Genomic DNA, 27,225 nt, shown 5'->3' on the forward strand with positions numbered 1-27,225 from the left:
AGGCTAGGTGATCCGAATGTTGGTCTCGGGTCGGGTTGGGCTTTTGTTTCAGAGCCGGTTTGACCATTTGGTCTAGGCTGATACAGTCTCTGTGCACAAGACCAGTTCAGTCTTGTATTTTACTAGGTACATGCTTCACTTGCAACCCAGTCAATTTGGTATCCAGACTGGGATCGAGTTGGCCTGAGTATCCTTCAAAGGTGAGAGTCTGCTGACCCGGTTCATCCCCATTCAGTTGAGGAATTGAACGGAGTCAGGTGGGGTTGAGAGACTGGTTCAGTCCCCATTTGAATTGGAGGGGGTTGAACCGAGTCAGACCTAATTATATTTTTGGGCCAGCACCCGGCCACATGTTGTTGCTAGGTCTGATCTGATCTGGGTCAGACCACTTTTGGGACCCACAGGTAGGTCCGACCAGGTTTGATTGGCCGAACTTATGCACTAGCCATAATAAAAAAAAATTGAGAATTTTATTTAGGCTATTTGGCATGCATTATGGGTCACTTTGGAGGCCCAATTTTTGTTATTATTGGCCTCATGCATATTATTATTGTGCTTTCTTTATGTTCGTGTACATTGATTAACATACTTGAATGTTGGTATTATTTTGATTAAGGGCCTGGTATTGTAAATTGAATTGATTGAAACAAATTTTGCTAAAGTAACCTCTATTATGTAGATTAGCTCATTTGAAAATATTATGATGTTTATATGTTTGTGGTTCATGCGAATAGTAATCGACCCAAAAGAAGATTACTATTTGGCCGAGCCTAAATATTTTTTTTTTCAGTAATAAATATGAGATAATTGTATAATTTTCTATATAAATAACGAGTCGATCCAAATAAAAGCTTGTTGTTTGAGAGGATTAATTGTTCATGTTTCATTATTATAATGAGAGTACCATTTACAAGTTGATATTTTTGTCCAAAGACTAAATGTCAATGTTGTGTTGGGTATCTTGTTTTGGGGTTCATCGTAGTTTAAATATGTTATTTTATGTTAATGCATGTAAAAATGTATGTTAATTGTGAGCTTATTTTGTTCTTCATTCAATTAATACTTTTTTTTTATATCTGTAAATATTAATTCAATCATTGTTTTGAGTAGTTCTAATTTTAAAAACTGAAAAAGAACATTATGATCATTCTTGGATGCATGAATTTGGATCTTGCACTACGAGAATATCAACCACCTGCTCTTATGGATAGGAGTTTCATTGAGGATAAAAAGAACTTTGGGCGATGGGATAGATCTAATTGCATGAGTTTTATGATCATGAAACGTGCAATTCCTGAATCCTTCAGGGGCACTATGTCCGAAGAGGTTAATGCCAAAGGGTTCATTAAGAAAATTGAAAAATGTTTTGCTAAAAACAAAAAGGTTGAGACAATCACTCTCCTTTCAAGTCTTGTCTCTATGAGGTATAAAGAAAAAGAGAACATTATAGAGTACATTATGAAAATGTCCCATCTTGCTTTGAAACTAAAGGCACTAAAGTTAAAGTTGTCTGAGGACTTGCTTATGTAGTTAGTTTTATATCCCTTCATGCACAATACAGTTAGTTTAAGGTCAGTTATAACTGCCAGAATGTAAAATTGACTCTTAATGAGCTCATTTTTTACTGTGTAAAAGAAAAGGATAGAATGAAGCAAGAGAAAACAAAAATACTCATTTGGTTGTAGCCTCTGAGGACAAGTTTAAGAAAAGAAAATGACTAAGAAAGCTGCAGTGGACCCTCAATCACAGAAGAAACATAAAAGACATCATGATCCAAAGTCGAGTTGTTTCTTTTGCAAATGAGGTGATATGAAGAAAAACTATACCAAATATCATGCTTGACGTGAAAAGAAAGGTATTCTCCTTACTTTGGTTTGTTCTAAGGTTAATTTAACTTTTGTGCCTGAACACACTTGGTGAATGGATTGTGGTGCTACCACTCATATAAGTGTGTCTATGTAGAGTTTCCTAAGTTGTCGACCGTTAATTAATGTTGAAAGATTCATCTAGATGGGTGATGACAAATTAATTCAAGTTGAGAAAATAAGGATATTTAGGTTACTTTTAAATATTGAGAATTATTTAGATTTAAAAGAAACATTTATGACGTTGTCTTTTAGAATAAATTTGGTTTCTATTTTCGCATTAGACAAATCTGGTTATTCTTGTTTATTTGAAAATAGTAAATTTAAATTGTTTCTTGATTCAAATCTTATTGAGACTGATTCTTTATCTATGTTTGATAACCTTTATTTGCTTAATACTATTACCTCATATAATGAAACATTGCATTCTAGTTTTCGTAGTACAAAATAAAAATTAGCCAATGAAAATTCTACTTTATTATGGCACAAACGCTTAGGTCACATTTATAAACAAAGAATTGAAAGGCTTGTGACAAATAAAATTCTTGATTCCCTTGATTTCATTGACTTTCAGGTTTGTGTTGAGTGTATAAAAAGAAAAAAAATAAAGATAAGAAAATTATGTGCAGAGAGGAGAATAAACGTCATAGAACTAATTTATACAGATATTTGTGAGCCCTTTCCTACAACTTCTTGGAATGGTCAATAATATTTTATTATATTCATAGACGACTATTCTCGTTATGGGTACCTATATTTAATTCATGAAAAGTGTCAGTCTCTAGATGTATTTAAACTATTTAAGGCCGAAGTTGAAAATCAACTTCGCAAAAGAATTGAGGGCGTCAGATCTGACCGTGTTGGTGAGTACTATGGTAGATATGATAGATTAGGTGAACAACGTCCAAGGCCTTTGCTAAATTCTTAGTGGAATGTGGGATTGTTCCTCAGTATGCCATGCCAATTACTTCTAGCATGAATGGTGTTGTTGAGAGATGAAACATGACCCTTAAGGATATTATAAGATGATTTTTCATTCTACTTTACCAGAGTCTCTCTGGAAAGAGGCATTAAAGACTACAACTTATGTTTTGAAAAAGATACCCTATAAAACAATAACCAAGACTCCATATGAATTATGGATAAGAAAAAAGCCTAATATGAAAGACTTTCATATTTGGAGATGCCCAACTGAGGCTAGGCCCTACAGGCCACATGAAAAGAAACTAGATTCGAGAACGGTTAGCTGCTATTTTGTTGGGTATTTTGAAAGGTCCAAGGGCTATAAGTTTTATGATCCTATGAATAAGTCCTTTTTCAAAACGAAAAATGCTTGTTTCTTTGAGGGTGCTGAGTTTGAGAGGAGTGATAAAGTAAAAGACATTACTTTTGAAGAAGTGTCTCTTTCTCTTCCTACAATTATGCCTGACAATGATCAGATTTATATTCCTGACATCATTTTCATAAATCTGGATCAAGGCAATACTTTAGATCTCTTTATCTAAAATCAAACTTTTACTTCTGGAGTACAAACTCAAAAACCAGTGTCAATAAAGAAATCCATTAGAGAGAGAAGAAGGGCAATTTCATATGATTATATTCTTTTTATAAGAACATGAGGGTGATACTGGCTTAAGGGAAGATGATCCAATTAACTTTAATTAAGTCACAAAAAGTTTTAACTCTAAAAAATGGATTACAATAATGTATGAGGAGATTAAATCTATGAGGGACAATGACGTGTGTGATATTGTCCCATTACCTGAAGGTGTGAAACCCATTGGTAACAAATAGATATTTAAAACCAAAAGAGATTCAAAGGATAATTTGGAAAGATATAAGGCTTGTTTTGTTGCAAAAGAGTTTACTCAAAGGGAAGACATTGACTATATAGAGACTTTCTCTCCAGTTTCTACGAAAGACACTTTTCGAATTATAATAGCACTTTTGGTTTATTATGATTTAGAGCTGCATCAAATGGATTTTAAGACTGCATTTCTTAATGGTGACATTGATGAGATAATATATATATGGTTCAACCAAAATATTTTGTCTCAGGCGATGCAAAGAAAATAGTTTGTAAATTAAAGAAATCTATCTATAGACTTAAGCAGACTTTCTTTTAGTGGTATTGTAAATTTCATCAAGTTGTCGTATCATTTGACTTTAAGATGCATATAGTTGATGAATGCATATATTATAAGTTCAATGAGAGTAAATATATTTTCTTGGTTTTATAAGTTGATGACATATTACTTGGTAGTAATAATATAGGCATATTGCACAAAACTAAGAAATTTATGACAAAGAAATTTGAAATGAAATATCTTAGTGACGACTATTTTGTATCAGGGATCCAAATACATCGAGAATGTTCTCGGGTATTATTGGATTATCACAAAAGGGTTATATCAAAAGATTTTAGATAAATTTGGCATAAAGGATTGCAAATCAGGTGATGCTTCTACTGCTAAGGGAGACAAGTTTAATTTCGCTCAGTGTCCCAAACACCAGTCTGAAATTAAGGATATGGAACATATTTTTTATGCATCTGCTGTGAGGAGTCTTATGTATGCTCAGATATGTACGCATCTATTGTGGAGAGTCTTAGTAACCCATGTATGGATAATTGGAAAGCAGTCAAATGAGTTATGCGGTATTTATAGAGAACAAAATGTTACATGTTCGTATAGAGAAAGTCAGATCAGTTGAAGATCATTGGGTATTCTGATTCTGACTTTGTTGGATGCTAAGACAGTCACAGATCCATGTTAGATTATATTTTTTTGTTGGTTGGGGAGGTATTTCCTGGAGGAGTGTCAAGCAGACACTCATTGCTTCTTTCACCATGGCAGTAGAATTCGTAGCCTGTTATGAGGCATCCAATCATGAAATATGGTTACACAATTTTATCACAGAACTGCAGATTTTGGATAATATTGAAAGATCGCTAAAGTTATTTTGTGACAATAATTCAGTAGTGCTATATTTCAATAACAACAGGAGCTCCTCGAAGTCAAAGCATATTGACATTAAGTTTTTTGCTGTTAAAGAAATAGTGCAGAATAGTCAGATATCGATAGAACATATTGACACAAACTCTATGATTGTAGATTCACTTACTAAAGGTTTGTCACCCAAGGTCTTTCACGAGCATACTGCTTGAATGGGTGTTTTATCATTTTATGATATGTAGGTTTAGTGGGAGTTTGTATTTGGATGTTTTATGATATAATAAAGTTTCTTTTACAACTTTAGTATAAAGTTAAAGTTTGGGTTTCATTCTCTACTCATATGTTTTGATCTCACTAAAGTTTGAGAAAGGATCGGTTGGAAATAGGCATGTTTGGATCACATTATATGTAATTTTCATGATTTACATCCATACTTGATTCATGTTAATATATGTGATCATTGATGGGTCCAATTACATTATTTGTAATGAATGTCATTTTGGTTCTATGTTGACATAATCAATGGACTGGATTGGTAGAGATATCAATTGATACGATAATGTTTTTGAGCTCATAATGTTATAATGTGTAATTATAAGGTTACATATGTGACCTAAGTGGGAGATTGTTGGGAAAATCATGTAGGCCTACATATGATAAATCACATTATAGACCGTCTCAGGTTCAGGCTCACTTTATATGATCTAATTTGGTTGGGTCATATGATATGGTCTTCTTATGTGAAAAGACTTGTTATGTCTACAACTCTATGATGGACTGAATTGTAGACAGACACTCAATTGGAGTCAAATTAGGTTATGGTTTCCAAACCTTATATAGTAGCCTTCTCTTCAGGCTTTCCATTATCATAAAGAGAAATCAGTTTCTCTCATAAGGTTTTAGAGAAAGGCATATGGTAATGTATATAGGTTTTGAAGGATCATATCTGTCAACGATCTACCAGAGCGCCAATGGATTCAGGTACGCTTTCACATCCAGATTTGGTTTCGGTTTTGCTTTCAACAATTTGGCACGGACATGAACTTCAGTCATTTTAGTTTTTGATGGATCTATAAATACAACAGAACCCACAACAATGCTTGCAGGGTGGATATCATGTACTCGACAAGGTGACACACATGACCAACGATGTTCGAGCCGTGGCTAAGCAGCTCTGGAAGCTGCCGATCAACTTGCTCAAGGTCAGCATGCTGGGTGCGACCAACTTGTTACCCAAGAAGACCAAGGACGCTACTCGAGGGACCATTGACTCTTACTGTGGCCAAGTACGATCGAAAGTGGGTCCGGACTCACACCATCATGAACCATTTCAGCCCGCTTTGGAATGAGTAGTGGGAGGTATACGATCCATCTACGGTCCTCAGAGTAGGCCTATTCAACATCTCAAGGTACAAGGACGAAGGCGGCAAGCCTTCAAAGGACGTGCACATACATAGGCAAGATACACATACGCCTCTCTACGCTTGAGACAAACCACATATATATGAAGTCATACTCCCTCACCGTACTGCACAATACCAGCGCCAGGCAGATGGGAGAGCTGGAGCTTGCAATCCGCTTCTCGTGCTCTTCATGGATCGGCCTGCTCCAAGCCTATGCGAACCCGAACCTGCCCTGCATGCACTACGCTTGTCCGCTCACGCCGGTGCAGCAAGACGCGCTCCGGCACACCGCAATGCTCATGGTGATGGCTAGGCTAGCTCGAGCCGAGCCGCCGTTGGGCCACGAGGTGGTGCACTACATGTTGGACTCGGGCACGCACGTTTGGAGCCTTCGCCGAAGCAAGGCGAATTGGTTCCGGATCATGGCATGCCTCACGCACGCGGCTGCAGTTGTGAGGTGGATCGATGGAGTCCGCACTTGGTCCAATGTGGGGACCACTGTATTGGTGCACATCCTATATACGCCATGCTCGTATTGTACCCCAGCCTCAAACTCCCTACTCTCTTTCTCTACGTATTCTTTATCGTCATTTGGAGGTACCGTCTCCGGCGGGTTTCTGCTGGAAGCATGGAGCTGGGTCTGTCCTGTGTAGACGCCGTCATCATTGAGGAACTGGACGAGGAATTCGACAGCTTCCCGTCGATGCGTCCGACGGAGCAGGTGAGGGCGAGGTACGACAGGCTGAGGGCCTTGGCCGGCCGGGCGCAGACGTTGCTCGGCAACATCGCGGCGCAGGGTGAGCGGCTTGAGGCGCAGGGAAGCTGTCAAGATCCGCGCTCCACCGCCACGTTCGCCTTGTTCTGCCTCTTGACGTCGCTCTTGCTCTACGCCGTGCCGTTCAAGGGGGTGGCACTCGCTGGCGGGGCATAATTCCTCCGCCGCCCTAGGTTCAGAGGCGACTTGCCGCCGGCGTCCATCAATTTTTTTCCTGCGATTGCCATCGCTCTCGGATCAGATACTCTGACTCTCCGTCGGTTTATAAGTGGATTTAATTATTTAGTTTTAATTAGAGATTAATTAGTTGATTAGTTAGCTTGAAAATGGATTAGTTGAAGGGTCTCAATATTCAGGTGGGGAAATGAGACCGTTTTGTTGGTGGGCTGAGGAACTCTTTTGAAGTGGAAGATACATGTTTTTTTTTAATTTGTTGAGGTGACCGTTGGAGTGGTTCACGGAATGTATATCAGTTGTTGTAGGGCTCGGCGTATTAATGGAAGGGCCTAACCTTTATTAAAAAGTTATTCCAATGATTATTTAATTCTTTAGTGAAAAGCTTGTGAAAGTCTCTTTTTTCTTTCTTGCTTTTTTTCCCCCCTTTTAATGGCCAGAGTGGGGGTGAAGTCAAGCTCAAGGACTCAAGAGCATTTGGCATCCGAATCTCACCATGCTATCTTCACATTCAAATTCAATCCTACTTGTTCAAAACTGGTTGGTGACATTTAATGAGAAAAATGGTAACAGAGATTTTCTTGAAAGAGTTTTTGTAAGTTCAGGATCTGGGTTTGAAAACAGGTATGCATAGCCGAGGTATGGTTCCATCCAAGTTTGAATGTGAAACAATAAATGACTTTAATCTGATGAGGCTGACCAAGCCAACTTTGACTTGGCGAGTTGTGGATCTCAATGCTTTCCATTCCAATTAGCTAGAAACATATTTGATAGAAAGTCATCTTTTTGCAATACAAAGGGGTAAAAAATCATGTGCCAAACAGGAATGTAAATACTATATGAAATGTGTGATTTATTTAAGAATTATGCCACTAGCTCTTTATTTTTTGTTCCCAATACAAACTTCTATAAATTACAATGCCTTTGTTATCCTTCTTAAACAGTCAATAGAGAAGGACTTCACAGCAAACTCCAGTAGCGATATCAGAAGCAACCGGCATTACAGAAGCTGGGATCCACAGAAAAGGATTCACAAAATTACTAGGAGAATCAGAGGCTAAAGATCTTCAAAAATCTGGATTGCCCTTGTAAAATTGTTCAGGCAGTCGATGCTCTTCTCGTGTACATCCATGTATATTTTTTTAATATTGACTCCCCTTTCATATGCATTGTCTCTGTTGGAAATTCCTCTTTGAAAGTATTTTTGTGAGTAAAGCTTTTAGTCTTCTAGACCCTGGTCCTGGTTTTAGCATGGTGCTATTTCCACCGGCAAAAGTTGAACATGGAGTCTCCCTTTCACTGTCGGGATTGCACCATCCGCCATAGGTGAATTTCCCAGTATGCCGATGAAGCAGGTCATGATCGATCTTATTTAGCTCTGGATCAGCTTCCATGAATTTTCTTGCAAATGGGGCATGGCTGTATATTAGTCTTCTGTGGTCCTTGAGACCTAGGTAAAGGGGGTGCTGTTTTGGTGTTGTATCCCATGCAATGTAATGTAGATCATGGTTGACAGTGGTATTTTTGAACTCATTGCAGTTGCAAATCAGGGTCTGAAAATAGCCCTCAGGGGAGGAGATGAAGTTGGTGTAGTACATAAGAAGTGTCCTTGGAAGATTGTCCCAACCCATTATGCAGTATTCAACAAATGATCTTGAGAGTACCATCCATGCAGATCCTAATAAGAGGGGGGAAAGGAAACCAGTAAAACAGAAATTCTAGGAGGGCTAATGCTAAATTTTCTACTATTTTTACAGTCATCAGCTAATTCAAGTGGGTTTAGTAAGATTATTCAAAATATAATGCAAACCAGACTTCTTCAAATAAATAATCTAGTAGTACAAGTAAGAATAATAATTTAAGGACATAAAAATTGAGAGGGATAGCAACTTTGATCAAGTTCAGTTGTTCCTGAGCTAGATATGTTCATCCAAGGTAAAGTTAAAACTCCAGGAGATGGCTTTAGAGTTTGCTTTTATTTTCCTTTTTCTTTTGGATAGACAATGCTGCGGCTTGGCAGGCCCTAGAATTGGCTTCAGGCATTTAGTAGCGATGAACAGGATTAATAAAAAATAATTCTTTTGACTAGGATGAATAATCTGAATCCAGACTGATGTCATAAATCTCAATACCAGGATTTTCTTTGCTAGGTAAAAGACTCAATAAAATATCTTTTTTAAAAAATCTATAAAATATATTGGAAGACATATAATATAAAAAGGTAAATAATATATAAATAGTGAAGAAAAAAAATCAAATTTCAAAAATGTGTAATCAATTGAACACTACTTCAAAACAGTTCTGTTCAGAAACGAAATTCTCCAAATGCTCTGGATTTATTTTTTGGGTTGCCAAGTTAACATCATGATATTTTAGAAAATAGGTAATATTTTGAAGATATCATAATATTTTTGGGATTAGTTTGGTGTCTGAAAATATTGTGACATAATCATGATATTTACAACAAGGTTCACTTTGTCTGTAAGTCTCTTGTCAATCACTATGGCCAGATTGGACCAAAACTCCCAAAGTCCATGAGTTCATAGCCAAATTCAATGAGGGTGAGTCCTGTTCCCTTGACTACTGAGTAGGATCTAGGTTCCAGAGCACAGAGAAAATTCATTCATGGCCATGATTAACCGAAACTAAGATGAGATAGAGTCTGGAGGATCTCGCATGGAAAACTAGTTGGATCAGAGCAAACCTGTGAATAGTTTAAAAGCAGTGGGCATGCTCCTCTGATTTGAAATCCACAGTAGTTCTGATTTTTCTGGTTCATAAAGCCCAGGATCAATGACGATCGGTTTCACCCTCTTGTTACTGTAAAACAAGTAGTACACTTTCAGAAAATCTCAGCTCAGCTGTGCTGACTTTACCTAAAATTATTAGAAGGGCTAGGGTCATGGATCACTTAAACTCAGTGAATCAGATGCTTTCAGAAAGTAAAAACATGATCTACAAGCTTGCAAGCTCAACCTGACCCGTGTCCCTAGCCGAGTTGCAGGCCAAGTCTGAGTCAACACAAAACTGAGCTCTGGTGGAATCCTTACACTTTCCATCCAAGATTACTGGTGTGCTCAATGAAATTGAGATCCCTCGGCAAATCTTCGAATGCGTAAATGAGATCTGAAACACGAAACATCAATAGAGCCATCCAGCATCACAAACCCCAAAAACATCTCATTTTCTCATTATATTTAGCAGTGCATTAATATGATCAGTTTGACTAATCTTTGGAAATATCATCATATAAGAAACTAAACCAAGTTTAAGGATTCGGTTTCAGTTGGGCTCTAGCAGCTAACCCAGACTGAGTCCACAGACATAAGTACTTGGATTATTTGGCTTGACTTGATCAAGTTGCATCATTGATTAGACATGAGCAGGTATTGCTTGTCTAGATCTAGGCTTTCTGAAACTTTACTGACTCATTCAGTTACCCTTGGAACTATCCTGGATCAGTGGGCAACTAGAGAATGGATTTAGCTAGAAGCCTGATTCACACTAAACTCTGAGCCTGAATTTTGAGTCACTTGACAGGTGGGCCCATACCATTAATGGATGCTTTAAAGCTGCAAACCTGCAACTGATTCAAATTGACTGAAGGCCTACTTAAGCAATCATCCGAGTCCAACTAACCAATTACTATAATAATGAAATACAAGGAATATAAAAATTGCCTGAACTCAGGCCAGTTGTTCCAGAGTTGACTATGCTTGATTCAGAAGATTGAGCTAGACTGCATTCTCAGAGAAGTCATTTTTTTGGGGGGGCTAATGGGGAGAAACCACCTCTTTGGTTTGAACATCCCGTTAGGGGCCAAGAAGTGCAACATTGACTGTGGCCAAGTTTTCTGTGTCTGCGGTGTAAAACTCCGCGGGTACTCTCCCTGAGTACAAAAGTTTGCTCGTCCTTGCAACAAAGGACACACACCTCAGGTATCGAACTCTTGACATCCTTCAACTTGAACGGCTTAAGCCGACCCACCTATCCAATTGCGAGTATTGTTGAATCAAGAAGGAACTGACCAGCCCCAATAGCAGTGTCAAATTAATGGCAAGTCAGATCCCTGATTAAAGACTGCCCAACTCCCTGGGCCCAAGTGCTGGTCTAGGCCAGCTGGAAGTCTCAGATTTGGTCCCATTGTGAACCCATGGATCAGATCCAAAACTAAGCATTAATTAAGATCAATAGGAGTTCTTAGAACTTACCATCTTGGGTGATTAGTGGATAATCCGATGCACTGAGATTAATAAACCAATCCCATGATCTAATCCTCAAGAGCATGGCCATGCCGTGCAGGGTGTTCGCCAGCATGGTGGAACCTCTGTAAGTGACCAGATTGGGCCTGCCGACGATCCGAACGTTATCGGCTTCGGCGAAGATCTCGATGCCAGAGACGAACTCGAGCAGCAGGTGGCGCTCCGCGGCAGAGGCCTCCCGGTCGAGATGGAGGAGATAGAAATTGGATGGGTGGTAGACAGCCAGAAGCGTCCTCTGGATTCTCTTCACATCGCCCTTGGATCCTGATATGAAGTAGGCGAACTTAGGCCGGGTTCCGGCAAAAATGGCCACTGGAAACCTATCTCGGCCGGAGAAATTTCTGTATGCTAGAGGACTTCGGGGGGATCGTGGTGTGAGGGATACGTGGGTGATGAAGAAGAGTAGGATTGAGGTGAGGATGAATAAGATCATGCACTTCGTTATCTCCATTAGACAACATGAATTGCAGGCGGATACAGAGAGAAGGGAAGATGAGAGAGAGAGAGGTGGGATGGGGATGGAGTTAGGTAGCTGTCCACTGTTTGGTAGTGATTGCGGCCATGGAATCAACCCTCGCTATCTTTTAAATTACTTATATAAACCAATGTACGGAAATTCTTTAGTGTGGTATTGATTTGGAAAAGACTGACATGCCCTTCAATATTAGGTATAACCACAGTTATACCCCCACAAAGTGTTGATATTTTTTTCAACAAATTACCTATTTCCAAGATTTTTTTACCTACTTTTTATGTGATAAAAACTTTTTTGGGGCATTTTTGTATTATTTATGTATGCTGATGTTTTCTCAAGTTAAAGAAAAAATTGTTTTTCAAGATATTGTAAGATTTACTTTGGCAGATATCTTTCTTGGGACAAGATTTGTTAATATGGATGTAATTTGTAGCTCAAAGAAAATCAGAGGGAGGGATCCAACTAACTCAAGAGAATAATAATTGCTTTTGGAAGTACTATGAGTTGCTCGCATGTTTGCAAAATGCACGACCACACTCATTGACCATTTCCTCAATTCTTCAGCAACTAGTCAGGGAGAACAATAAAAACTACTTGACTGGGTCCATATGTTGCCTGGTCATGTTTTGTTGATTAATCAAGTATTAAGAACGGTGTTGTTGGGCCAATTCAATTCATTCTTTTAATATTTTTGAAGGAGATTAAAATTTTTAAATATTTTTAATTTTAAATGATGTGTCATTTGATGGTAAAAAGTTTATCAATTTAGGTTGTTTCGATTCGATTTTTCATTTTTTAAAGAAACCAATTCGCCAAGTGAACCTATTTTAACAACACTGATTAAGACTGGTCCCATGCACAAGCCGAAGTCAAAGGAAACCTTTCTTGAGGGCAGGGGAAAACGTCGGGATATAAAAAAAATAATGGTCATTAAACAACAACAACAAATAATCATAATAACGACATCCCCAAGTCCATATTTTTAGTCGAGCCAATCAATTGTCAGAATCTTAGTGGATGAGCTTCATTCTTCATTGTAACAAATTCCATATAGAGCATAATCTAATTTGCCCGACTCAAATGAACCTACTCAGATATATGTTTTTTGGGAATTAGCAAGCTGTTGTTAGGCAGACCCTAATAGAATACAAGGTTATGCAAATTACATATCAAGAAGAAAAGGAAACCAATCTGGTGGTTTAACCTACATTGATAGTTTTTTTTTGAAAGGCGAGCTGGGGTTAGGCAGACCCCTACGGTTATACAACAATACCATTGAGATTTGAACTTGCAACGTCCCAACACAAGGTGACATGCACTAGCTGCTCCTACCAGACAAGTGGAGCTCCCGTTGGTACAATAATTGCAGATAGTGAACAAAAGCTTTTAAAGGCTTGAGATAAATTGAATTTTTTTATTTCTTTTTGTGTTTTTATCAGCTAAATATTGACTGAAATAAATAACTTAAAAGACTGAAAAAAATTCTAAAGTGAATATCTTAATAAAATACATAAAAGTATAGAAACTAGAAACCAGTTTTTTATTTATAGTTGATAAAATGTAAATTATTCTGATAAATTGTGATATTTTAACAAAAAACATCATGTTATTTCTAAAATATCACTATATTTTGACCGCTTTAAAATGGCTGAAAATATTTTGACACATTTTTTTTTCAATATTTTTATTTGTAAAGATTTGGTGGTATTTGCAACCATAATTTCATGATGTTAAACAACACAAATGGTTGAAGAGGGAAGATTGAAGCTCAAGGTTTTAAGCCTGAGTATTCGTCTCTCATCCTTTATACAAACACTCACTTTTGCAATTTTAGTTAATGTTTTTGAACTACCATAAAAAGAAACTCAATTTTTTTCCACGGAGGGTATTTTAGTCATTCACAAAAAAGGGGCAAAAAATTTCTATTATTGTTTTTCTGGTAGCTTCCCCACAGATTGGGGGTAATTTCATAATTTGAGTGCTGGGGAAGCCGAATGGTACAAAAGAGAGAGACATGGGACCTTGTTCGTTTCTTGGGGTGGAGGACTCCACGTGTCGTATTTCTGTTGGCTATCACGTGGTGCGCCTTTATTAGCACTAAAGAGTTCGTGCCATTGTCATCTTTTCTTTATACGTGGAGGTCATCCATTGGAAGACTATTCTCCTAAAACAGTGATTAGCCAATAAGGATCCTTGCATTCAATGAGGTGTTGTTGCATAAAAATCTATGGTCCTAATGTCAGAATCTAACTGGATCCGGTTCGACCAGATCAGGTGATATAAAATATTACCACCCACTGATGCTTTTCGATCTGGACCGCAGATCTACGTTTATCATGGTGATGAGGCCCACATAAGATTATTGAGCGCAGATCTGCTGCAGATCCACGATTTAAATTTTGGATCTGGACTCATTAGACCATACATCTCTTTTGGCGAAGCAAGTTATATGTTTCCCCCCAACAGGGCAGTTAGCTACATCTCATGTTTGGGGGTCCCAAAGAGCACCACGTATGTAAGCATGTGCGTCTCGTATCTTCATGTTTGTCAGCATTAATTAGCGTTGGAGTTTGATGTGATTGCAAAGACTTAAGTACCCTCTCCTCCATTTGTGCCAAAAAAAATGATGATTCTTGAAAAAGAGTGGTTGTAAAGACTTAAGTGCCCCGAAGATGATTATTTAAGACCCAGTCTCTGCACTGCAGGATTATCTGAGAAAGAAATCTCTCTTAGAGGAGGCCATGAACATCAACTCTCTCACTCCCTTCTATTTCTGCTTCTATGCACATCCAACAGAAGATCTTACATTGCTCCATCAAGCACTGGCTGACATGCACATTGACTGTTGTGGAGCCTGATTCAGAGTTTTTACCCTTACAGGAGGAGGGTTTGGGGGCTCATCCCAGCGTGGGTAGCATTATTCAACTAAATGAGTTGTAGATCCTGATTCAGAGTTTTTACCTTTACAGAAGAGGGGTCTGGGGGCTCCTCCCAACGTGGGTAGCATCATTCAACTTGAAGGGTTGTGGAGTCTGATTCAAAGTTTTTACCCTTACAGAAAAGGGGGGGTCTGAGGGCTCCTCTTTTGGTATATTCATAATGAAGGACACTTTGAAAGCATAGTTGGGAAGAACCAGGCTCAATACTAGACTTGTCTCAGTCAAACTTGGACTTGGTTGGAGGAGAGTAGGGATGCAAACAGACATGATCCAGTATGGACACTTTACGATTTTTGGCTGTTATGATCCGATCCGGATCAGACTTTCCAATGTATTTAACTGATCCCGATCCAATCCGTTTGCATCCATAGAGGAAAGTCTAGTCGGGTCCTTGAGGTATTTATGCTATAAAATCATAAGAATTAATCCAATGATTTGAGGAAAGCTCTATGAAAAATCAAAATATCAATCTTAATGATAATACTTGAGGGGTTGCAAATGCCTATTAAGCACTAACTCAAACTTACGGGTTCGATATCAAATTTGACATGGGGCCCACACCAGATCTGATCCGACGGTGCAACAAAAAGGGGATCACAGATCAGGGTTATAAGATCTCCAAAACATCCTGTTAATCAAGGATTTCTGGCCTGACCCGGTCGAGATCGTTGGATCTCATATCAATAAACTAAACTCAAATCATGACCCTGTTATGTGAACCGGATTATTGATCGCCCTTAAAATGATAGATCCCAGTTAATAATGATATGGAAGGGTTTAGGTTTAAAAAAATCTAACTAATTTTGTAAGTTTGTTTGGAGGCTGACACGAAATTCAAAGGTGATAAAAAAAGAAACTACACGATAATCTACTATATGTTTGTCTAAATTAAAATAACTTAAAGAGTATTAAACAACTAAACTAAAATAACCAATCAATCTTACTTACTAAGGCCTTCTTTAATCCTCTATGCATAGAGAAGAAACCATAAACTCTATTTTTAAACATGGTCCCAGTATAGATCTACCATGCACAATTAAAAAAGATTCCAATATCCAATCCAAAACAGAATTTAAATAGAACCGGATCTTTCAATAAAGGTAGGGGTCATTCCCCCAGCTTTCCTATTGAAAAAAAAATCAATAGGAAAGTCATAACCCATATAACTAGTAACCAGGTTCGGGTTTTTTCAGGTCATGAAACTGGAATCCCATACTCAGACCCGCAGAATATTAGAAATTTATTTTTATTTCGGGTTGGGTCGGGTACCCAGAAAAAGTCATAACCCAAACCCAGCCCATGTATTGTCGACAAAAAAATTATTCAGATCAGGTTGGATACCCTATACAAACTAGATCCGATGACATCCCTAAAGCCGCATTGACAAGGACAATTACTTTCCACCTAAAGCAAGAAAAAGTGGAAGAGGAGTCATTTATGACGGGCATGCTTGTATCTCCTCAAGTTACAACTAGCTTTCCTTGTACTCTATGGGAGCGTTTGATGGTGCGAAATAATTTTCCACCAACGAAAATCTTTCTGTTTTTTGTGGGACCTACACATGTGAAAAGTTTTCCCTTCTGCTGTTGTATTCTGGGGAGTGAATATCCTCAAAAAGTTGGGGAAAAAAAGTCGGGTAGCGGGATCATGCGACTTTTTCCCAGATAAGTTTCTCCGGAGCCTTCAAATGCCCCTATAAGATTGCTTCCATTTGAAAATAATTGTTATTCCTCAAAATATCCCAAGGGTCCGTTTGCTTCTCATGAAAAGGGGTTCTGTTTCCGTGAAAATGCATCGATGAGCGTGCATTTCTATGGGGCCCACAGTGACAAGAGGTACCGTGGCTTCCTCTTCCGTGATACGCAAAGGGATCCTAAGAGTGCCTTTGAAACCCACAGACCTCAGATCCCCATACCTGAGGTGGCAAAGGTACATTGATGTAGCATTAAAATCCCAAGTTATGCAAACGCTGGATCACAAATCTGAGGCTATCTTGGATCTGAGGAGATCCCACAAATATGAGATTCGAGTGCATTTGATTACCCTGTACATGAGATCCAAGGTCGGAGTTGGTGTGGGGCCCATGTTAGATCCTTGATTTCTCAAGCAGAGAATCTCTCGTTCCGGTGTTTGAGATCCTAAAAATCCCACCAATACACTGTTCTCGAGCTTAATTGGAGGTAAGGATGCAAATGGATCGGATCCCGATCCATAATGGAGGTTTTGTAATTTTTGGCTGTTTCGGGTCCAAATGTTCATGTATTTATTTGTTTCAGATCCGATTCGTTTGCATCCAGGTGAATGGTTTTGGTTGACATGCAAACGTAGTTGTCCTGTAGTTCAGTATCACAACTTCAATTTCCCCAAGAAATTAATTTTGACAATGAAAGGCACATTTGCCCAGGAAATGGGACCATTTGTGTGGAAAATGACGCAATTGAGTGGGTATCCTTGTACGCCATAACATCACTTTCTTTTGAAAATGACTGGTATTCCTCAAACTACCGCAAACAATTTTGAGCTTTGCTATGGTTAACATGCAAAAGATGTTTTCCCATACTTCATAGGACAAGCCCAATTTCCAAAGCAATTATGACACTAAAGGAAGATCTTACTTTGGAAATGACACCATTTATGTGAAAATGTTACCGTCTTGTGGTAGGGGTGTCAACGGGCCGGGTTTGGTTCGGACCCAGGTGGAACCAGATCTGGCTCCGTTTTTTGGGTAAGGTATAGGATCTGGACCCAAGTGCAATTGGACTCATCTTAAGAGAAACTATACCTGAACCAGATAAGAACTACATGGATCAGACTCGGTAAAATAATAATTTTTTATCATTTTTACATTGAAAATTTGTGGGTTTTAATTAATCCAAACTCTGGTTGGGCCCCGGTCTGGTATAAAATTTCACAAACTATACCCGGATCCATGAATTAATCGGACTGTTGGGTCCAGACCCGGGTCTTAATAGGGTCTTCTTATTTATCACCATACCCGAACTTTATAGGGTTTGGTACGGGTCGGGTTCGGGAAAACTGAATCCATTGACACCCCTACTAACAAAGACTGGTGGAAAATAAGGGTGGCCATCCGGTGGGCCCGGCCCAGCCCGAGTCAGCTATACTCGCTTGCGCCAAGCCCTTTAGGCCTGAGCTAATTAACAGGCCGGCCTCTTTAGGCCCGACCCAATTAACGGGCTGGAATTGTTGCACCCTGTGCATTTTACACAGACCAGCCCGATTCAGGTCTGATTATTTAATTGAGCTAGACCCAGCCCAAGTTTTATTGAGCTGGAGCTGCATTTTACAGCCTAAGCTCGACGAGATATGGTCCGGGTATCCAACAGCCCAATGGTCACTTGGCCCGATGGCCACCCCTAATGCAAAAGATGGTCAAGGCAATTGAAACTCTCTCGAGCCGAAGCTTTTTCAAGCTGCTGAACGGCTCCTCCATGAATTGCAAATGATACTTAAGAATCAAGGACCCGGTAGAGGTCGACAGGCTTGACTCAAATGCAGGCATAACGAATCCCAGCCCGTCTTTTGTAGGGTTTGGGCTGGTCATGGCTCTTATCATGTTGAAGCTAGGTAGATCAGGTTGAGTGCTTTAAGCCCGACTAGTAAAGGGGCCGGGTCAGGTTGGGTTTCATTTAGATCTTGTTTTAGCCCTACCCTAGCCAAGCCTGTTTAGCAGCCTAAACCCAGTACGTCCATCTCAGTACCCATCTGGTAGCCGACCCGATGCCTATCCTTACTCAAAATCCTCTGCTTTATGCATAAATAATTCAACAAGAAGATCAGGTCATGGTCTATCCAAATCTAGTCTCGACTAACTGAGACGAGCCATCATATGGGTCAACATCAAACCTTGGTCACACACAAGAGGACCGTGTTGACTGTTGAGTGAACCGGATGAGTTCATATGGCATATGATGGACCTCTATCATATTTCAATCTTGACCGCTGATATAGACATTCAGATTGCGCCGTGCAACCTTCACTCAGAGATCGCGCGCCCGTCAAGATTGACATATGATAAGCTTCGTCATATGCCATATGACCTGATCCGTGTTCCTAAGATGCAAAAGAAACCTCATTACTGAAGCCTTTTCCTGCCACATTCTGACCGGTGCTTCTTGTGCCTTTGACCTATTTCTTATGTTTGATTGTAGATTGGCTAAATCTCATTTGTAGTTTCTGCAAACATAAGGACTAATTAAGGGGTCCAAAGATTGCTGACCTAGGCTTGAAGTACGGGTGCAAACGGATTGGATACGGTCAGATATCTGATCCGAATTGGGCATATTATTTCCAGATTCAGATCCTTCAAGACAGACTTGAATGTGCAGCTAGTCAGGACTTGAGTTCACATAATCAGATCATTTTCGTATTTCAATGAGATTTGGATCGGTATTTTAAGTTGGATCTTATTAGATTTGGATAAAAAAAATCTTATATGTAAAGCGCATGTGAGTTTCGATTAAGACCTGCAAATTTTCAATGTAAAAATGATAAAAATTAGTATTTTACCAGGTATGGTTCCGGCTGTGGTTTATGTAACTATTATCGGGTATGGTTTCTCTTATGATGGGTCTGATTAGACTTGGGCCAGGACCGGGTATCATACCCAAAAATCAGAGGCAGGTTTGGTTTCACCGGGATCCAAACCAAACCCAACCTGACCCGACCCGACCCGTTGACACCTCATTCAATGAGGAGGTGATGTATCATCACCATTCATTCAATGATCTGCAGCAGCCAGTGGGGCTGCTGAAGATGAAGCCATGCTGGCCATCAGTGTGGGCTCCACTTGTCCTCACATCATCTGATTAGTTCTCCTTCCACACATCCATGTGAGCAATTGATTTCCCACAAGAAGTTTGGTCTTGGTCAACCAAGCCACTCTACCCCATTTAGATTTTTACTCAAGAGGCATTTGTTTCACCTATTTTGGAAAGAAAATGAGCCACTTTGATATGAAAACGACACATTTTCTCACGGTGAAACAAACACATCATCTTTGAGGAGAAATGGTCAAAGAGAATTAATTTTCTCTTTGACTCTGTATTTCACATGAAAATGGGATCATACCTCCCCCTAAGGAAGAAATTTTCTGCTATGTTTTTTTGATGGTGAGCATTAAAAAAAAATGCACAAATGCTATTTTCTGCATGTGGGTTCACTTTTTTTACTTTGTTTTTTCTCTGACATGAAGCAACAGTTGCTCTTTCATAAATGCAAATGTGCTTTTTTTTTTTCCAGGTAAGGCTCACTGACTCTTTGTTTTTTTCCACTCAACATGAAAAACCATGCAGTTTCTTCTGAAAACTTTACCTGATTATGCTATTATGTAAAATACAAATAAGGTATGATACGTAATAAAAAAAATTTTTTTGGGGGTTGATACAGAACGATTCAGTTGAGTATCGGCATCGGTCTGATACAGCTGAATCAGTGGCCCAACGATTCAGGCCAGATACCGATACTGACAACATTGGCTCAAACTGTTTACTTTTTCTTATGGGGAATGAATGGCTACTTTTTCATTTTGAGAGGTCAATACAAGAAACCAAAACAGAATTGCATTTTTCAATAAGATAGATGTTGAGCCGAGGTTCATTGTTTTCATGAAAAGTTTCTCATATATGAAATTTCAGAAAAAGTGTAGCCCATTTTTGAAATTATGGGCAAAAGGTTATCCCTTAAGTGGAAATTTTCCTATTTTTTAAAAGTAGTCCATTGTTGAAAATGCCACGTTTTTTGTATTATTGGTGATATTTTTTACATAGTTTTATGACTACGTTCGGAATTTGAATTCAGGTTGGATCAGATCCAACAAGAATCCAACCCATTGAAAGCCACAAGTCCCCACACAAGCTTGATGTTGGTCAAAAGTATATTTCGACCATCACTTCTGCAGGGCCCACTTGGCCTCGGCCCAAGCGTCAAAGTAACGAGACTTCCATGAAAGTAAGAGCTCAAAGCCATATATACATATAATTTAAAGAGTTTTTTTTTTCTTTTGCTTGAAGAAACCACCACAAGATCATAAACCTAGTCGTGCTGGTTCTGCCTGTCGTACTTACTGTCCCTGTCCTGGCAGTGTAATTGCGGATTTAGTGAGATGTTTATTTTTGGCGAAACATAATCAGGTCATAGGATGCTGTTCAACCATGTGATGATCGGTAACCTAAACACCATGGTTTGATAGTTTACTTCTCATGCGGGTCCCATAATTGTGATAAATATCATGAGATTTATGAAAATCATACGATAGTATCGTGAAAACTTGTCTGAAAGTTTACAACGATAATTTCTTAAGAAATTTTCTAAAATATTGTGATTTTTTTTGGCAAAACTTAAATATCGTGAATTAAACATAATATTTATGTTTTAAATGGCTATTTATCATGAAAAAATCGTATGGTTTTTACTTATAAATATTTTTTATTTATATTTTATTATAAAAACTATTCTATATTTTAAATTTATTTTTTATTACCGAGATTTTGTCAAAAAAAAATGCGAGATTTTCAAAAAAGCAAAAAACTCGCAAGTTTTTGACTGGCGAAAAAAATGCGAGATAAACTTTTGTCTCTGTGCTCACAACATCTAAAGCACGAAAAAAGAACTGCCGAAAAACAAAGAAAAATGATGGTGTTTGGGTTGCCGTTCATCACATGCATGAATGGCATCCAAGGCACCTCTGACGAAAAAGGTGCGTCTGACATGATATATGGACTTATTTTTGCTTATGTATTCATATAAAACATTGTGATAGGGTAGGATATCTGAAAAAAATTATACTTCAAATCCCATATTATTAAAGTCACGTTTGGGTTGGTACTTTTTTTTACAACCAAGATGGTAAATCTCGTTCTTGGGTAAATTTCAACGAATGAAGAATCTCATGATATTTTGAAAATTTTGGCTTTTCTCTGAGAAAATCTCATAAAATATTTACGTAAATAAAATATAAAACATATGCGTATAAGTATAAAAATACAAATAATAAAGTTCCAATGAATGATGAACTGCTTTTATAGCATTACAATGAAAACAAAAGTACAAAGTATAGGCAATTTTTGAAAAACATCACGCCTTTTATTTTTCCCAGTATCATTGGTGATATTTATGAATTATGACATAGCTTATGAATACATTCGAAACCTGAATTCAGGTTGGATCGGATAGGATACAACAAGAATCCGAACTGTTGACAAACATAGATCCCAAAATATGTCACAGAGATACTTCAACTTGTCACCATGCCGTGTCCCCTTTATATTATATTTTTAGTGGAAAATTACATAACAATAGTGTCTAATGTACTCTTAAGCGTGTCATTGTGATCACATAACTACTAAACCAACTTGATGTGGGCCAAGAGGTTTATATGTAGCCTATCACTTTCTGAAAGGGACCCACTTGACCTTGGCCGAATTAAGTAACCAAAAGTTTGACTCTCTCTCTCTCTCTATATATATAGTTTGTTTTTTACAATTCTGACCTCATAGATATGCTCAGTGTGTTGATTTACTAGGAATCAACACCTAAAATATACTAAATTTGAAGCCTAAAAAATTTGCAAAGATTTTAGATCATTGATTTTTCAAACCTTATAAAAGCCCACTCATCTGTTGAAATCGAATGTTAGAAGAGCTTATCCTTATATCCTTATAAAATCAAGTACATAGATCACATGTGTATGATCATAATTTTTAAATAAAATAAAAAACTCATTTATCATGTTCCATTTTAGCATATTTCATTTTGCGCATAATAGTGGACGCCCAATCGTTGAGCATTTATTTTTTACGATAAAAACACCCTTGCCACGCTTCGGACGACCATGGGATTTGAACCTAGACCGCCTGCCTAGCGGCCTAGTCCTCATCCCACTACGGTGAACCCCTTTGGGGTGCGGTGCATACTCCTAAGTATCAAATTCTCGACATCTTTCAACTTGAGTGCCTTAAACCAACCCACCTAACCAGGTGTGCCTAGTCCTGCTGGTAATTCTTCAATAATGTCTAATTTTGCCCATGAGATTCACTTTTGGGTTTGAAAGTTGTATCTTCAATGGAAGTAGTTAACCCCCATTTTGAAGGCTATATTGTAAGATCTCCAGGCAGGTAGAAGCTTCAAAAGAAAAAAAGAGAGAGTATGCACACCTTGTTTAAAAGGCTGAGGCCAACAGGCAGTTATCCCGGGTAAACAGTGCTACGATCAAACCAATTTCATTCCCGTTGGTTGGTTTCGAGGTTGAGCTTTAGCAAAACCAACAAAACTGAACCATGAATTTTAACTCATTTGTTTAGATACTGGCTGCTGGGATGAGAATTTATACATTTGGTAGATACATGGTCAAAGTATCTTGGTGTTGCGTGTTTGGAAACTTATATTTGATACGGGAGTTTGTGGATTTGGGAGAGGATGTGAGGTGGGCCTTCCCTTTATATTTGCGCTAAATAGTGGATTTGGTACCCATCACTTTAGGTTCACTCTCAAGATTCCCAATCTAAGATTGGACTGTCATTTTTATAATCACATAAACTCGCTCGAACTACGAGTTTCCAAATAGAGCCAAATCACAAAAGAACTTGTCCCCGAAAAAGGCTAGCATCTTAGTTGTCATTGCAAATCAAACACAGGGTATATCTGACCACTAGGTCACTGGCCCTGCAGCGGTTTATCCGAGTAAAAAAATTAAAAAAAAGAAGAGGCAGGGAAAGAGACAAGAAGTTGCCAGTAGTTAGATTAAAGAGAAGTTGCTCGCTTGTGCTTCCCACCTTTTCACGTCGCATGCAAGCCAGCAAATCCATAAATTTTCAGTTACATTTCTTCCTCTTGTGAAAAAAGACATTTTCCAAGTCACCTCCATGACGTGTCATCCTCCACGTCATCACTTTCGTCCCCGAAAACACCCAATCCCCCAATCAATCTCCCTTCAATTCTATATACTCACCTGATAAAAAGAGACCCACCTGATCAAAAGAGAGAGAGAGAGAGGATGGGTCGCCCTGAAAACTCAAGGGAAGTTCATCCACAACAGCAAGAGATTAACAACTCTAGAAACCAAAACCAGAGAAACGGAAGGATCGCCCCTTTGCAGGTTCACCTCTCTCTCTCTCTCTAACCTGTCGTAATGTTGATATCTTTGATTCGTCTCTCTCTCTCTCTCTCTTCATTTTCACCATCTTGCTTGCTTGTTTTCAGGGTCCAGTTCCCAATCATCCTCATCACCAAGATCAACACCACCACCACCAAGACCACCAATTCCGGCCCGCCACCACCACCACCACCACCACCACCATCCCATTTTCAGAGAAGCTGCCGGCCCTCATCTTCCTGGTCCACCTCCTCGTCGCCGTCATTCTCATCCTCTACCTCGCCATCTCCGGAGGGACATCCGCCTCCCGCTACCACCTCCGCCCGATCATCTGGTACCGCCCCCTCCTCGCCTCCTCTCCTGTCTCCCTCTCCTTCTCCCTCGCCTACCTCCTCTTCACCCTCCGCCACCCGGACCTCTCAATCAAGTACTCCCTCTGGCTCAGCCCCGCCCTCTCCCTCTCCGCCTCCCTCCTCATCCTCTGCACCTCCACCACTGCCGGCAACTCCTTCGGCTCCGCCCTCCTCCTCTTCTCCGTCGCCCAGTCCCTCTACGTCTGCTGGGTCACTCCGCGCGTCCCCCACTCCTCCGATCTTCTCCTCCGCTCCCTCTCCGCCGTCCCGGCCCCCTCCTCCCCCGGTCTGCTGACGTGGACGGCCGTCGTCTGCCTCGCCGCCGCCGTCTGGTCGGCGTTCTGGACAGCGGGCGTCGCCGGAGCCACCGCCCGGCCGCTAGCCGCCGTCTACGCCCTCGCCCTCCTCGCCAGCCTCTACTGGACCATGGTGGTGGCGCGCTGCCTCGTGCACGTGCCGGTGGCACGTGCAGCCGGCGCCTTCATCGACCGCGCGGAGGAGGTGAGGCCGAGCGCGGCCGTACACGGGGCGGCAGCGCGGTGGCTGGGGAGCGCGTGCCTCTGCGCGCTGGTGGGCCCCACGGTGGGCTCTCTGAGGCTGGGCGCGCGCGCGTTCAGCAAGGTCGCCCGCGAGGACGAGTTCATGTTCTCGTGCGCCGGGTGCTACATGGGCGTCACGGACCGGGCCAACGCTAGCGCTAACGAGTGGGGATTGGTCCATGTGGCAGTGAACGGCACGCCCTACAGGCAGGCATCCAGCCGGGCCTGGGATGCTCTGACTCGGTCCGGCCTGACCGGCGTGGCCGACACGGACCTGACCGGGTCGATGTGCTTCGCCAGCGGGGTCAGCGGCGGTGCCTTCTGCGTGCTCACTGTCGGGTCGTGGACCTTCGCAACCCACCGGACCATCGCCGCATCCGTGTCTCTGTTCACCTTCTTCATCGGCTACTTCATGGTGAGTCCTCCCTGCCCTTGGCTCGACATTGACTAGGGTTCAGTTTCCTTTTCTTTGTCATTTGACTTGGTGCTTGACTGCAGACCCGGATTGCCATGGCCTGGCCGCAAGCTTGTGTGGGCGCATACCACGTGATGTACACCGAGAACCCACAGAATCCTTTTTTCGACTCTACCATCCCCGACCGGGTCCGAGAAATGCAGTCCTCCCACGCCTAGGCTCGTGTAAAGATGCACTGCCCATGCCAAAATTGGCTCCTCCTAGCTTGACTCAGCTCGGTTTAGCTAAGCTCCATACATAGCATAGACTAGACTCCATACACCTATTACACAGTACACACACTCCAATCATCTTTGTATGCCACACAATTCTTTGGAATTCTTGCCGGTACCGGAAAAAAGTGAGCTCATCCACTGTGAGATTCTCTGCCTTATTCTGTCATCTTCTTGTACATTTTTTTTTTCATTCTAAAATCTTTTTGGTGGATATGGTCATCTTTCAATTCCATCGTCATTCTTGTTAAGTAACGAGTAGGTGTTAAGCAAATCCTTCTTGCAACACATTTGTCATAATGCAGCTGAGGTCTCACGGTTGACTCTTATTTGTTATATAAAAAAACATGCTTGGGGTTCAAGTTTTTATTTTATTTTTGGATATTTAAGCTGGGGGTTAGGCAGACCCTTCCCGATTACGAAAAAGGTTTTTATACCAAAATCATCATAAATCAAAACCGTAAGGAAACCAACCTTTTTTGTTATATAAAAAACCATTCTTGGGGGTCAAGTTCTGGGCCATTGAGATGTACATTTCTTGTGGGGCAGCTCTTGCTTGATGCAACTTCAGTCTCGGAGAAGGGGAAAAAGTTTTCATGGTTTCATTTTCCAACTCTTTCACGGCATGACAAAACCCGATTAAGACCCAGGTCTGGATCCGAAGGTCCGATTAATACATCAATCTGGGTATAGTTTGTGAAAATTTATACCAGACCCAGGCCCGACCCGAGTTCCGATTAAGATCCACAAATTTTCAATGTAAAAATGATAAAGAAATATTATTTTACCAGGTATGGTCTGGGTCTGGTTCATGTAGTTCTTATCAGGTCCGGGTATGATTTTTCTTATAGCAGACCCGATTAAACCTGGATCTGGACTCGATACCATACCCAAAAATCTGGTCCAAGTCTGATTCCACCTTAGTCTGAACCAAATCCAACCCGTTGACACCCCTAATGACAATGGTAGAAGGCCTTATGCCAGCCTATCCTGAATTGCATGGGCCAATTATTGGGAAGTACAGTAACGGATCAGACCAGAGGGGTCCAGATCCATTTATCAGTGGAGCTCCATTTATTCAGGCATAGGAGGCTGTGACGGTGTACATTGTATGATCAGGTGCTAGGGTTGAATTGTGCCTGTGCTAGAATAATTTTTTAGGTTTTTCTTTTTCCAAATATGAAAAATGTAAAAATAAATTGGATCCAAATCCTGGTCCATTGTAGGTTCTGTCTTGATATCGTTCTCAATGACCATAACCAGTGCAGTCCCGGTAGCAGCCAAGGATAATCCCACTAATCCATCCACTTCACTATTTCATCAAGCAATGGCCTCATAGTCCCACTAATACATCCATGGTCCAATATTGTCAAGTTGGTCAGAACTGGGCATTACTGATTTACTGTAAGATGCAGTTAACTCCATTGAATATACTTCCCTCAAAAGAAAAAAATCCCCCACTGAATATTCTTATAAGGAGATCATGGACTACATTACTGAAAGGAGAAAAAGGGGGTATACCTTAGCAACACTAGAGTTAGCACTCCGTTGAACCATCCAAGCCAAATAAATTGTTGATACAACTTTAGAACCATGGGAAGGTCAATACCATGGTCAGAAATATCAATAGTAAATTGAATATATATATATATATATCACAGAAGGTTCGAACAAAAAAACAAAAAGA

The 27,225-nt window shown here is 40.0% G+C and overlaps 2 protein-coding genes and 1 pseudogene across 3 annotated transcripts; 2 read left to right on the top strand and 1 right to left on the bottom strand.

The window, feature by feature from the left end:
• The first annotated feature begins 5,790 nt into the window (after positions 1-5,790).
• On the top strand, positions 5,791-7,525 carry LOC149827625 (multiple C2 domain and transmembrane region protein 14-like; annotated as a pseudogene).
• Positions 7,526-8,007: 482 nt separating this feature from the next.
• On the bottom strand, positions 8,008-11,988 carry LOC149827626 (beta-glucuronosyltransferase GlcAT14A-like). Of its 2 annotated transcripts, XM_090018192.1 has the most exons (4): positions 11,383-11,988; positions 10,222-10,297; positions 9,876-9,991; positions 8,008-8,849 (listed from the first exon to the last, which is right to left on the bottom strand). In XM_090018192.1, the coding sequence occupies exons 1-4, from the start codon at positions 11,882-11,884 to the stop codon at positions 8,332-8,334; spliced, it is 1,212 nt and encodes a 403-aa protein (XP_089874318.1). In that variant the 5' UTR covers positions 11,885-11,988; the 3' UTR covers positions 8,008-8,331. The 2 variants fall into 2 exon arrangements, with proteins under 2 accessions (XP_089874318.1, XP_089874319.1); XM_090018193.1 differs by lacking the exons at positions 9,876-9,991; positions 10,222-10,297 and having other exon boundaries at positions 11,383-11,877.
• An 11,866-nt stretch (positions 11,989-23,854) lies between these two features.
• On the top strand, positions 23,855-25,697 carry LOC149827627 (uncharacterized). Its single transcript, XM_090018194.1, has 3 exons — positions 23,855-23,962; positions 24,067-25,266; positions 25,350-25,697. Exons 1-3 carry the CDS (start codon positions 23,861-23,863, stop codon positions 25,482-25,484), a joined length of 1,437 nt encoding a protein of 478 aa, XP_089874320.1. The 5' UTR covers positions 23,855-23,860; the 3' UTR covers positions 25,485-25,697.
• Positions 25,698-27,225: the final 1,528 nt, after the last annotated feature.

Source organism: Nuphar pumila, chromosome 10, assembly GCF_984573655.1.
Source record: "Nuphar pumila chromosome 10, dmNupPumi1.hap1.1, whole genome shotgun sequence".
Taxonomy (NCBI): domain Eukaryota; kingdom Viridiplantae; phylum Streptophyta; class Magnoliopsida; order Nymphaeales; family Nymphaeaceae; genus Nuphar; species Nuphar pumila.

Bases quoted from the DNA above. Each gene is read 5' to 3' on its own strand.
- LOC149827626 (XM_090018192.1), bottom strand. From the start codon at position 11,884: ATGGAGATAACGAAGTGCATGATCTTATTCATCCTCACCTCAATCCTA. The intron at 10,298-11,382 runs GTAAGTTCTAAG...TTCGTGTTTCAG, and splicing joins TCCACTAATCACCCAAGATG to ATCTCATTTACGCATTCGAA. The intron at 8,850-9,875 runs GTTTGCTCTGAT...CCCTCTTATTAG, and splicing joins TGCTTTTAAACTATTCACAG to GATCTGCATGGATGGTACTC.
- LOC149827627 (XM_090018194.1), top strand. From the start codon at position 23,861: ATGGGTCGCCCTGAAAACTCAAGGGAAGTTCATCCACAACAGCAAGAG. The intron at 23,963-24,066 runs GTTCACCTCTCT...GCTTGTTTTCAG, and splicing joins GAAGGATCGCCCCTTTGCAG to GGTCCAGTTCCCAATCATCC. The intron at 25,267-25,349 runs GTGAGTCCTCCC...GCTTGACTGCAG, and splicing joins TCTTCATCGGCTACTTCATG to ACCCGGATTGCCATGGCCTG.